This window comes from Lagenorhynchus albirostris, chromosome 2 (assembly GCF_949774975.1).
Source record: "Lagenorhynchus albirostris chromosome 2, mLagAlb1.1, whole genome shotgun sequence".
NCBI lineage: Eukaryota > Metazoa > Chordata > Mammalia > Artiodactyla > Delphinidae > Lagenorhynchus > Lagenorhynchus albirostris.
In genome coordinates, this window is record NC_083096.1 from 181,826,702 (window position 1) to 181,840,187 (window position 13,486).

At 57.5% G+C, this 13,486-nt stretch overlaps 1 protein-coding gene across 1 annotated transcript in view; it reads left to right on the forward strand.

The window, feature by feature from the left end:
• The window catches only part of ACOT7 (acyl-CoA thioesterase 7), a 90,660-nt gene that overhangs the window by 27,035 nt on the left and 50,139 nt on the right, over nucleotides 1-13,486 (forward strand). Inside the window, exons 4-5 of the mRNA XM_060141605.1 lie at nucleotides 2,018-2,109; nucleotides 7,406-7,520. Of these exons, the coding sequence (XP_059997588.1) occupies nucleotides 2,018-2,109; nucleotides 7,406-7,520 (207 nt within the window). The remainder of the gene's footprint in view (nucleotides 1-2,017; nucleotides 2,110-7,405; nucleotides 7,521-13,486) is intronic.

Genomic DNA, 13,486 nt, shown 5'->3' on the forward strand with positions numbered 1-13,486 from the left:
TGCGTCTCTCAAACTCTCTCCGTCTTTCCATGTTTGGATCTGTGTGAGTCTCTTACTCTGGGACCCTGTGTCTCGAGGCCTTCCTGTCTTGATGCATCTCTGCCCGTGCGTCCACGAGGATGGGAGCCCTACGAGGGCAGGCCACGTGGCCGCCTGGTCCGGGGCAGGGCCGCCCAGCAGGTGCTCTGTGAACACGGGCCAGGTGGGCGGGTGGACTTGGACAGGTGGGGAGACCGGGCTGGGCGGACAGACAGGCAACCAGGCTGAACCCTGAAGCTGTTCGTGTGCCGTCTCCGTGTTTTGAGACCCCAGGGGGCAGAGCCCCCGTTCTGTGCGTCCCCCCCGCTCGGGGCCTTGCCGCCTGCCGTGAGGCAGCCGGGCGAGCATGCGCCCAGGCAGACAACCAGCAAACCTTTGCTCATTCATCTCCGGCAACTGTCACAATATTAAGCTAACTGGGACGTGATTGCTGCGAATCCCTCCAGAAAAGAGCTGGGAGCTCTCAAGATTTCAGAGTAGATGTTTCTAGCACTGCACTTGTCTTTTGATGGTTTTATTAAATGATAAAGTACAATTAGCGTGTTTTGCCTTATTTGCTCCACGGTGTTCATTTGGGTCTGGAGGAGGGCCACTTGGGGTTTCCATGGAAACCAGCTTGTCAGGCTGGCTCTAGCTGAGTCAAACAGGAAATCTTTATTCCCCAAAGCAGGTTGTCAGATTCGCTCTGTCAAAGTGCAGTGAAGATATTTTTCCGTGTTATTTGCCTGTGGTCCTGGTGGTGCCGTGGAGCCCGGGCAGAGCGGTGGACATCCTGGCATGAGGAGCAGGCCTGGGCGCCAGGGGCCTCACCCTCTTTCTAATTGACCCGCCAGGGCTTGGCTTGGTCCTCGGGGCTACGTTTAAGGGGAGGAAACTGAAGGCCCAGGTTCGCCTTGGGAAGGCAGGTCAGAAGGAACTGGTAGGAAGTGAGTTACTGAGGGGGACTTCAGGGCAAGCCCCCCGCCCCCGGGCTGCTCCTTGCTTCTCCACTTCCTCTCTCTGTCCTGCAGTTCTCCTGATCGCCACCACATTGGGAATCGTCCATGTTGAAGAGGCAACTCTAAAAGGCCTCCCTGAAAACACTTCTCTGAAATTGCTGGGACCTGGGAGGTCCGGGTCTGTACTCAGAATGGCGTCGAGTTGCTGTGTGAGCCTAGGCAATCCCCTTGACCTCTCTGGGCTTCAAGCTCCTCCTGTACAAGTGAGGGGTGTGGACCAAGTGATCTGCAGGCTCCTTTGGCCCATGGTTTTCAGCCTAGACAGGCCTCCCGCCCTGACGGCACCACTCTGCCCTGAGGCTGGGCTCAGAGCCCCAAAGAAGGTTCTGTTTCCTGTCCTTCAGCCCAGAGCAGAAGCCAGCAGCCCACCGCCCTCTCTCAGCCCCCATTTGGAAGCTTCTGCATTGGAGCGCTGAGTCACCAGCAGCAAAAGTGTCTGGTGTGGCGCCTCCCACCTGGAAGGAGGTGGCCCTGGGGAAGGGAGGGGCCGCGGGGGCAGAGCTGTGATGAGCCGACCCCATGGCTGTGCTCTGGGCTGTGGCCCCGCTGCCTGGGTGGGCTCTGCCTCCACCGCCCCTCCGCCTCAGGTCCATGAGCTGCTTCCTGTCCAGCCGGAGCTCTTCTTGGTGGCCAGTCTGCCCCTCCCCACAGCCCTTCCCTCCCTCTCGCTCCGGAGGCTCCCGGGAGGCCTGTCTGGAGTCGGTGCCCTCCAGATGCGGGCCTTCCGAGTTAGAAAGTGCTAGAAAGCCGACAGGCCCAGGCCCCCCAGGCTTAGACCGGGTGACCTGCAGTCTTTCCAGCAGCCTCAGGGTGGGGGCAGGCTGGAGGCCATGCCTCTCCCCGGTCTGTGCCCACACGTGCACCTCACGGCTAAAGAAGGCCTTGGGGGTGGGGGCCAGAGGTGGCATCGGCCCTGCCTGCCCTGTGCCCGGCGCCCTGCCGGCTCCCAGCCATCACTCACGTGTTTGTCTTCTCTGAAGGTACCAAAAAGCTGACCAATAAGGCCACCCTGTGGTATGTGCCCCTGTCGCTGAAGAACGTGGACAAGGTCCTGGAGGTGCCTCCGGTGGTGGTAAGGAGGCCCCTCCCACTTCTCCCGGGTGGGTGGCAGGGGCCCGGGTCCTAGGAGAGCAGCATCGGGCAGGGCTGGGCTGCAGCAGGAGGCTCAATGGGAAGGGGCGTCCCTCCTGGGATCCTTCATGCTGGGAATGCCAGTGGGGGCTGGCCTGGGCCCCGCGGACACCCCTCCCAGAGGAGCCTGGCTGGAGGGAAGGCGGGTGACGGGGCTGTGCCGGGCATCCAGTCCTGGGGGCACAGGCTGGGATGTCTCTGCTTCAGCCCCGCTCTCTCCGCCTGCCGTGTCTGCTTCCTGCCTTGGTTCCTCTCATATTGGTTTTGCTGTGGACAGAGGCATCTCTGGGCGAAGAGACTTGGCCATGTTCACTCCCGGGGGCCCCGCTGCAGGCAGGCTCGGGGGGCAGGCGTTTGGAGGGGGCACATTGGGCTGATAGAGGGATTTAGCTCCTTCCCTAACGGCACCCCAGTCCTCCTCGTGTGGCTCCCCTGGCCCAGGATGTCCCGAGGACACCCCTGAGCGGCTCTCCCCGGAGGCCTGGTGCTCTGCTCTAACCCCTGTGAGGGAGGGCCGTTCTCAGAGGGCCGGGGCCTGGCTTAGCAGTGTCTGCCCTCAGGGAGCATTTTTCTGTGGTCGAGACATCTGTAGAAGAAACTTTTAAGAATAATAAAACTGGGAACCAGACAGTTAGGAGCTGTATAGAGCAGTAAAAGGTCCCCAGCCTTTTTGGCACCAGGGACTGTTTCGTGGTAGACAATTTTTCCGTGGAAGGGGGGATGGATGGATAGCTCAGGCGGTAACGCGAGCAATGGGGGGCGGCAGATGAAGCTTCACTCGCTCACCCGCCGCTCACCTGCTGCGCGGCCTGGCTCCTAACAGGGGGTTGGGGACCCCTGGTATAGAGCACACGGAGGAACGGTCCCTGTCCCCTCCCCCCCACTGCAAGCCCTTCCCACCCCGTCTCCCCCACTGCGCGCCTTCCTGTGGGCCTGGGTCACTTGGGGTGACGGGGGGCTTGCGCGTTGTGGATGCGGATGTCAGCCCGGGGGCGTTCCCTGCCCTCTCCCTGTGTCAGCCGCATCTGACCTGGGACCCTGCCTGGGCCTCAGTGGACGCAGTCCAGGCTCCGGCGGGGCGTTTTCCTGGCGGGTGACCAGCTGCTGGGCTCCAGCTGCCGTTTAGTCTAGACTTTAAAAAAGAATCTTGGTAGCAGGAGCTCTCTCCATGCAGAACAGGAAGTGTGCTTAGACCTTGGTCTGCATCAGGTTGGTGGTCCAGGGTTTGGTACCCTGAGGGCAGGGCGGTAGTGCCAGGAGCACCAGGCCAGCATCGGTGGCACCTGTCCCTCCACGTGTGAGGAGAGAGGGGCGCTCAGGGCCAGGGTGTGAGCCGGATGGTTCCCACGCTTCCCACCTGTTTGAGTTTTCTGGGGCTGCTGTGACACAGTCTGGGGAGCTTCAACAACCGAGTTCATTCTCTCCCAGTTCTGAGGCCAGAAGTCCACAATCAAGGCATGGGCAGGGCTGGGCTCCCACTGGAGGCTCTGCAGGGGATCCTTCCTTCCTCTTCCAGCTCCTGGGGGCTGCAGGCATTCCTTGGCTTGTGGGGGCATCACTCTAACCTCTGCTTCTCTTGTCATCTGGCTGAGTTCCCGTGTGTGTGTGTGTGTGTGTGTGTGTGTGTGTGTCTGTCTGTGTGTGTGTCTGTCTGTGTGTGTGCGTGTGCACGTGTCTTAACTAATTACACCTGCACAGACCCTAGTTCTCAAAAAGGTCACATGCACAGGTCCCACGTGGACAGGAATTTTGACAGGACACCGTTCAACCCAGAACATTGGCCTTCAGTCCAGCCCACCTCTGTCTCTCTCTCTCTCTGTCTCTCTCTCCAGCTCTCTCTCCGTCTCTGTCTCTCTGTGTTCCCCCCACCCCGCCCCCATTCTTCCTGGAGCTGCTCTCCTCTCTGCTGCTGGCAAGATGGAAATTGCATCATTTTCAAGCAGCACTAACTGAGGGGTTTTCAAACCCAAGAAGCAGGCGTGAGTCTGAGGCGCAGTGACGGTTCCCTTTAGAGATTACAAGCATGCTAACCCCTGCTTTCATCTTTCCCACTAAGCACTTGGTGTTAAATTAGCCACATCACATGTAAACACTCAGGCACATTATTTAACTGATCTAATTTTCAGATGCTACACAGTTTAGAAATCTCTAGCAGGCCATATCTCTGGTTTCAGCACCACATGGTGGATCTTAAGGGGTTGCTGCTGAAGGGAGATTCCTGGGCCAAACACATTAGCTTTTGTTTCCTTCTGGCTTCTCAGGGGCCTGAGTGCTGAGAGCCAGTGGGTTTTTAGCCAGTGGCGGGGAGTGAGGAGGGGCGGGTGGGCAGTGTCAGTCTCCGCTGTCCCTGCAGGGACAGGGCAGCTCTCTGTATCACCCCTCTCATCCCCTGCCCTCCCTCCCACCTTCTGGCGGAGACCCCGGTAGCTTTCCCATTCCCTTTGTTTAGCCGAGTTTGATAAGACATAAATATCCACTCTGCCCGTGTTAGAGGCGAGTGTCGGAAGCCTCCCATCGGGTGCAGAGAGAGCTCCAGATGGGAGAAGCCACACGGCTCCCAGCTGCAGCCATTGCTAATGTTTATTTGCACTTTCTTCCCCCCACACATGCTAGGCCCACGTATAAGCCTTCAGATGATTTGAACTATTTTCGTTTCATCATTTCATTTGAAATGTTTCACTCTGCTCTTTTCATTGGCGCGGCGCAGCTGAGTCATGCGATATCGGGTCCTGGAAAGCTCGGGTCTGGCTCTCGTGGGCATTTATGCTCAGGTGCTGGTAGCTCGACCATCCGACTTCCTTATGTCCTGCCAGCATCCCCCTGCCGACCCTTCACAGGTAGCAGTCATTTATTAAGAACACTTACGTCTCTCTGTCTACGTGTGTATCTTACGTCTCACACATGCACATATATTACACACAGGTTGATCATACGTATATCTCACACGTACACATACATAGATATCTCACACACAGAACACGCATCTCACACACACACACACACACACACCCGCTGTCACACATACATGTGCGTGTGTAGACCGACCACATGTGTGCGTCTCCCTGGGGGAAGCCCACCTCCCCCCCTGCAGTGTCACTCAGTGAGGACTTTGTCACTTTGCTCCACCTCTTGCCCCAGGGAACAGTGACCTCAGTGGCCCTGTGATGGAAAAAGAGACCCCTGCGGTGGCCGGGGACAGCTGTGGCCCCCGAGAGGCTGGGGGCCATTGGAGAGTGGACGCTGGTTTTTATCGGTGTCTAAACATGAGCTTGAGTTAAAAGGCTCGCACTGACTGTTGCCTTGGACGTTTGAGCTTAGCTGTCTCCTGCTTCAAAACAGCTGAGTTTGATGAGTCCGTGGGGGTGAGAGTTGAGTGCCAGCCCATCATCAGGATGTTCCCATGATGTTGTCCCCAGATTTAAAGCCAGCAGGAGGCGTTTGTTTGTGAACAGGCTGTGTTTTCTTGGTCCTCGTCACCCGTGTCAGGGCGGGGGCCCTCATCGGTCCCCGTGTGACTGCAGAGGTCTGAGGAGTGTGCTGGACACGAGGATTTATTAGACTGTGGAGGTTGGCTCGTTTTTCAAAAGTCTCTTAAAAAGGCACTTCTTGAGGACACGTAAGACATCCTTGAGTTTTACTAGAAAGGCACAGCACAAACTCTACACTTAGAGGCATTGCTCTGTGTGGTGGGACGTGGGGGAACCATCTGTTTATGGAGGAAGAGGCTTTGTCCACGGCGACTTGAATACTCACCATGCTTTGTTTCTTTTGAACAAACCACTCAGCTCCTTTCACAGCCTCCTTTAGAGACGGGGTCGCAAGCCCAAGATAATGGTAATTAAGCCACGGAATGTGTTCAGACCTGGGCAGTTTTGGAGCAGAGCCACGAGCAGGAAAAGCAAGATGTTTAAAAGCGGCTTTTGGAAGAAGGTCTGAAATTGCAGGGGGCAGAGAGGAGCACACGGGGCCCTGAGCCTGGCGGCTATTCCGCAGGCTCAGCAGGAGATGCAGGTAGAATGGATGGAAGGGCAGCAGTCAGAGCCCATCAGAAGGAGAGCGGCTAGGCAGGGGTCAGCAGGGAGGGTGAGGCCGGTCAGGGGGCCTGTGGACCCCGGGCCTGTCTGATGGATCCCAGGGTAGGGGGTGTTCCCTACACTGGGCCCCAGGACGGTGGGCACCAGAGGGCCCGACATTCTCCATTGTGCCAACCTTGATTGTCACCTTTATTTTTAACTTCTTGGGTCAGAACCCCTGTGATCCATTAGGAAAGCGTCAGGGGGGCTGTTTTAGCTTTGGTGGGTGTCAGCTGGCCAGGAGTCAGCAGAGTGAGGCTGCCCAGTGTTAGGGGCACACGGGGACCTGTTCCCTCCTCTCCCTGTTTGTGGGAGAGGGGGTGCAGCCTTCCTGGGGCTCCCTGACTCTGTAGTTCTATGTCCAGGAAAGAATCCCAGGAAGGAATGGGGTAGGTATAACATGGTAAGTGGCTGAGATTGTCAGTATGATTTTTTTTTATATACATTTATTTATGTATTTATTTTTGGCGGCATTGGGTCTTCGTTGCTGCACACGGGCTTTCTCTAGTTGCGGCGAGCGGGGGCTACTCTTCATTGCGTTGCGCGGGCTTCTCATTGCGGTGGCTTGTCTTGTTGCGAAGCACGGGCTCTAGGTGCGTGGGCTTCAGTAGTTGCAACACGCAGGCTCAGTAGTTGTGGCTCACGGGCTCTAGAGCGCAGACTCAGTAGTTGTGGCGCACGGGCTTAGTTGCTCCGCAGCATGTGGGATCTTCCCGGACCAGGGCTCAAACCCGTGTCCCCTGCATTAGCAGGCGGATTCTTAACGACTGCGCCACCAGGGAAGTCCCTGATATTGTTTTAATGGTCAAAAATTGGGAGCAAACTAAAGGCCCAGATATGACGGATCCATCACATAAATTATGGTAGGAGGATACAGGGAGAGGAGGAAATACCATGACTTTGAACTTCACATACAGCATGGCAGTACCTTTTATTTATACCCGGGCATGAAAATAATTCTAGGGAGGACGTAACGCAAACATTTGACCCAGGCACTCTTGCAGGGGGAAGAATACATGATATTTTCCCCTTCTCTGTGTTTTCGTTATTTATATTAAACATATACTATCAGAGAAAGAATAGACAGTTCCAGTCACAGAAAGGCAGCGCGCACAGCAGCCGAGCCTGGGGCCCAGACCTGACCCTCTCCCGTGCCCCCCGCAGTACTCCCGGCAGGGGCAGGAGGAGGAGGGCCGCAAGCGCTACGAGGCCCAGAAGCTGGAGCGCATGGAGACCACGTGGCGGAACGGGGACATCATCCAGCCCGTCCTGAACCCAGGTAGGAGCTGGGGTGTGGGCCGGGGCCGAGGCAGCGCAGCCACTTCACGAGCGTCCTCTTCCTGGGCCGGTGTGTCCCCTGGTGCTGTCTCCTGGGACAGGCCCTGGGGTCCCGGGAGCACTGTTCCCTTGGCCCTGCACCTTGCAAGCCCCTTCCCAGTCGCACAGCCGACCATGGGGATGGGGGGACAACCCCGCAGGCCTCGGTGCGTCTGCTCCCGTAGAGTGCTGACCTGGAGGCCCCCGTGGGGAGAGGCCCTGCTGCCCAGGCAGAGGGACGCACGCCTGGCCACGGAGAATTTGTCCCCCAAGTTCGCCTGAGAGTGTGTTCTGGACGGGATTTCCAGCTCATGAAAAAGACAGAAGGGCAGCAGCGTTTCCCACATTGTTGTTCCCCGGCCCGCCGCCCAGACGCGGCCTCAAGTTAGACAGACTCTGAGCGCCCGGGGCTGCTGCCTTCCAGTCTTCATCCTTGTGCCTGTAAGTCCGGGCTGTCGGCTTTAACAGGACGCGCCTCCACAGTCCAAACAGGTGAGGGAGGCTTCCCGAGTCCCTGCCAGAACACCGTGCAGGGCTGGGCCTGGGGGCTTGGGGCCTGGTGACGCACATCACCCTCCTCTGCACACACAGTGACCACGTCTTACTGTGTGGAGAGCGGGCTGCACGCCCTCAACCTCCCCATGTTGGCCGGGCTCCTGTGATGAGTGTCCACGTTCCATGTTGGGTCCCGGAGCGACTCCTCAGGGGCCCTGCGCGCGGGTGCTGTGGCTCCTGATCTGGTCCTGGACTGCCGTCTGAGCGCCGGCCCCGGGGCGTCCCTCTGCTGCTCCATGTGCCCTGGGCTCTGCCCGCTTGCCGCTAAGGAGGAGCGCGGTGAGCTCTAGTGCAGGGGCTGGAGAAAGCTCCGCCTGCCCGCCCGCCTGCCTTCCTGGCTGCAGCCCACCTTTGGCATCAGGGTGGGTGTAGGGGGTCGGGACTGGTGAACACCTCGCAGGCGTGCAGACTAGGACAGGACTTTCTGGGTTTCGGATTCTGTCGTTTATCGGGGGTGCGCTTGACACCTCTGGCAGTGTCTGTGCGGCTTGTGTAGAGCTCCCCTCATGCTCATCCTTCCTGAGTGCCACCCTCACCTGCCCACAGTGAAGGCCAGGGCACTGGAGGTTGGTGTCCTTACTGTTCTGCTTTTTTATTTATTTTATTTATTTATTTTTGGCTGCATTGGGTCTTCGCTGATGCATGCGGACTTTCTCTAGTTGCGGCCAGCGGGGGCTTACTCTTTGTCGTCGTGCGCGGGCTTCTCACTGCGGTGGCTTGCCTTGTTGCGGAGCACGGGTTCTAGGCGTGTGGGCTTCAGTAGTTGTGGCACGCGGGCTCAGTAGTTGTGGCTCGTGGGCTCTAGAGCGCAGGCTCAGTAGTTGTGGTGCACGGGCTTAGTGGCTCCGTGGCGTGTGGGACCTTCCCGGACCAGGGCTCGAACCCATGTCCCCTGCATTGGCAGGTAGATTCTTAACCACTGTGCCACCAGGGAAGTCCACTGTTCTGCATTTTCAACAAACACCAAAAAAAAAAAAAAAAAAAAAGGAAGAAAAGAAAAACCTATTGGTATAATAAAATGTTGCTGTTTTGATGAAACCTGATAAAGTTGTATCTTTTAACAATAAAATGTAAATAGACGGTAGTCCACAGGCCTGCGGGCTCTTGTGATGATTCAAGTGTATCCAGGCGCTGGGACACATGCCACCATCAGGCAGCAACCTCAGGCCCAGCCTCTGCTTTCAGGAGGCAGGTCAGGCAAAGGCACGGAGGACTGCAGAGGGACGCAGAGGGGCCGAGAGGCCTCGGGAAAGGCACAGACTCGGTGCCGGGCGCGTTCCTGGGAGAGAGGGTGGAGCGGGCCAAAGGCAGCACTCCTCACCCTGGAAGACAGGTCCTCGCCCAGTCCCTGGGCCCTGTGACTGTGACCTTATTCGCAGAAGGGGCCTTTGCAGGTGGAATCAAGTTAAGGACCTCAAGATGAGGTCGTCCTGTGTTACCCACAAACGTGGGGAGGGCCCCAAATCCAACAAGGATCTTGATAGGTTTTTACAAGCTTTTATTTTTTCCTTTTCTGGCCCTAATAAAAGCGCAGCTTTGGGCTTCCCTGGTGGCGCAGTGGTTGAGAGTCTGCCTGCCGATGCGGGGGACATGGGTTCGTGCCCCGGTCCGGGAAGATCCCACATGCCGCGGAGCGGCTGGGCCCGTGAGCCATGGCCGCTGAGCCTGCGCGTCCGGAGCCTGTGCTCCGCAGCGGGAGAGGCCACAGCGGTGAGAGGCCCGCGTACCGAAAAACAAACAAACAAACAAACAAAAAAAAACCGCATCTTTCTCAGCAATAGGGACTGGCTTTTAACCACTTCTTAAGGAAGTCACATATCCATTCTCTGGACTTTTTGAATACTACAGTGTGCTCTTGTCACTGGGGTCTTCTAACACTCTCCCCCTTCCTGGGAGGACCCCCGCCCCACCCTGATGAGGCAGGCTTGGCCCGAGAGTTGCCACCCGCCCCGCGCCGGCAAGGCCCTCTGGACCTGCCGCTCCCTGTTACTTTTGAAACCAGAATCACATTTCAGCCTCTGTGGCTGTTGCCTAGCAATCCCCACAAGGGGCCAACCTCCTCTTTCAGGTGTCTTTTCAGAGAGTCTGGGAGTTCTTTACAGGCCCAATTTTTCTTATTGTTTTCTCCGTCTGATGAGACAAAATACAATTACCTTGAATTCTTCAACCCATGGCCATTAGTTGTCCAGCTTTAACCATGTAGGGACTGTTTGGCCACGTGACCCACCATCTTTCTGGGAGCTGTTGGGTTTATGACAAAATCAGCCCTGGGACTTCCCTGGTGGTCCAGTGGTAAAGAATCCGCCTTCCAATGCAGGGGATGCAGGTTTGATCCCTCGTTAGGGAACTAAGATCCAACATGCCATGGGGCAACTAAGCCCGTGCGCCACAACTACTGAGCTCACGCGCCTCAACTAGGGCCCGCGTCCCGTAAACTACAGAGCCCACGCGCTCTTGGACCCGCGTGCCGTTAACTAGAGAAGAGAAAACCCGCACGCCACAACTAGAGAGAAGCCCGCGCACCACAACGAAGAGCCCGCATGCCTCAACAAAGGTCCTGTGTGCTGCAACTAAAACCCGACGCAGCCAAAAGTAAATAAAATAAATAAGTAAATAAAAAATAAATCTTAAAAAACCAGCCCTGCCTCTTCCCCGGCCTTTGTGTTTGAAGCAGTGTTCACCTCTAAGTCCGGTCCCCACTACCGGGACAGCCGGGGTCTTGGTGAGTCACACCCACCCCTCATCCCTGCTCAGGCCCTGGACCCTGCCTCCCTGAGGTCAGCCAGTGCCCGGCCACCCCCGCAGGCTGATCAGCCCGGAGCCGCCCCTAAGAGTGCTTGGTGCCCGTTAGGGGCTTGCGCTGGGTGGGAGAGCCTTCTCCCCAGGGTCTGGCCAGGCCCCGTCACCCCGCTCCCAGCAGCACTTGACCTGGGGGGCGTTGGGGAGGCAGGAGGAGGAATACAGGGTCTGGAGCCGGACCTCTGGGCTTGGATCCCGGCTCTGCGCCGTGGGGACTTAGCCCTTCTGTGCCTCAGGTTCGTCGGCTGCAAGCACGGAAGAGGGAGTTCTGTGCTCGTCTCTGGCTGCCCTGGGGACCTAACTCAGGTTCTGGACCTCATTTTGAAATCGCAGGTTCAAAGATTAGGCACTGCATTAGTCAAGGTCATTGTAGCTGCTTACACTCTAAAATCCTAGCTCCTAATAACTCAGTAGAGGTTTATTTCCTGTGAACTCCTAATCGGGGGATCTCCTCCAGGAGGTGGGGACTCGGGATTCAGGCCCTTTGGTCCTGTAACTCCACACCTTTTATCAGGTAGCTCTCGGGGCACCTCGGGAGGGGAAAGAGCAGAGAGGCTCCCCTCTTGGGGGTTTTGACGGCTTGGGCCTGGATGCAGCACTTCCACTCACTCTCCTGTGGCAGGAGAGCAGCCGTGCAGCGGAGAGGGTGGAAACGTGGTCCAGCCGTGCACGGGGGAGGGTGAGGAGAGGGGCTGCCCAGTCCTGTCTTCTGGTCACACGTGGTACACCTCACCCTCAAGGACAGCGACCTGGAATCCTGTCCAGTCCCACCATCCATTCGTTAAGGCAGTGCTGGCAGCGATCACGGATAAGCCCCAGGTGTCTGTGCCTTGACCTTGAACTTCGAAGATCCTCTTCACGTTTCCCTGTAGTTCCCCTAAGAAACAGGACGTGAAGAACGGGGGAAAGGCCACTGAGGACAGGAAGTGCCTGATCCAGGGGCTGTGAACCCACAGACACGGTCCCACCCTGCAGAGCCCCGTTGAGTTACAGGCCACAGCCCAGGATAGGAGGACCTGGGTGTTGGGTGCGTAGGTGTATTTTTTTTTCCCATCAGAATTGTGGTGTTTTCTCTCGTTGGAAGCTCATCAGTGCCAGTTCCAAGCACACTGAATCATTAGACACGGCTTAACTGATACTTTAAACATGACTGCAGAACAGTGGGGGGCATCTCTTTGACCAGGTTGTTATAGTCATTTCAAGTGGCTTGTCATTCGAATAAGTAGATAGTTGACATGACAAAGATTTTTGTATGCTATTTCCATTGTTGGAAATTTTTAAAAACTCTTTTGTCATCGTGCACACACAAACCTCTCAGCTGGTCAGAGCAGCTCCCGAGAGCAGGCCAGGCTTGAGGCTTTTCGTTTGCATTCGTGCTGTAAAGTAGCTACTGGGATGTCTTCTATGAGTGGGACCCAAAGCAAAGAAAGCATAGGAGGGCACCCCGGGGCTCTCGGGCCCTGTTTATCCTTTGAAGAGAGAGGCCCAAGGGAGACAGTCCTTGGAGATCAGGGGTGTCGTGGGCTGGCAGCGCTGGCCTGGAGTGTTTCTCTGATGGCTCTGGTGGCAGAGGGACTTCGCTGGCATCCTCTGTGGCCCTTGGGCTGTGCCCCTCCACCCCGTCTCCCCAGGCCATCTGAAGCCCCGAGGCCAGAGTAGGCGTGGCCCTGGGTGCACCCTTGACTGGCCGGGGCTGTTACCGCACTTCCTGAGCACAAGGAGGGTTTCGGGTGCGTCTTCTCCACTTGGAGTGAAATTAGGAACCGGGCAGGGCAGAGTTCTGGACGCCTTCTCAGGGCCTCCCTTCTCATCCCGCGCAGCGCGTCCGGCCACATTACCCGAGGCCCAGATGGTCTCGGATGGTCCAGGCCATTCTGGACGCCCCGGGGCCTGGGAGGCAGCTGAGAGAGGAAGCATCTCCTCCCTCCGGTCGTCTGCATCCCCGGGGACGCCAGGGGACCCTGGAGCTCCCCTCCCAGAGCCTTTGGAGTCATCCTGTCATCTGTTGGCTGGTTTTAGATAGCATCCTTGCACACCTGCTCCCACGGGGCCCACACGCGGGTGGGTGGGCTGGACGGCCGAGTCCTCAGACTGTGGCCTCTCGGGACGGAGTTCTCCACTCAGCTGCTGACCACCAGCTCCTGACGCCGCGACAGGCTGCTGCTTTCGACGTCCCCGGCTTGAGGGTTCACCCGGCGGGGGGGGAGCTGAGACCTCCTGTGGTGGCTGGCGCCCGCCTCTGCCAGTCACACTGAGCCATGGAAGCAGGCCGGTCGCCAGAACCCCTGGAGGTGGGACTTGACTGTGGATAATAACGAGAGACCCCTCCCCCCATCCCACCCCGCACCCCAGGCTGCAGCCGCTTCATTGCTTCTGACACAGCCGAGGGCCCTTCCGGCTGAGAGCGTCCGGAGATGCTTGAGTCCTTCCCGTAGGGGCTTCTCAGAGCAGACGGCACTTCACACGCGAGCTCAGAGCTTGAGTCTAAACCTGTCTAAGCCGTGAGGCTTGAGAACAAATAGAAAATACCTTGAGTTTGGAAGTCAATCCTTAAGGCCCCAGCTCACCGGAACT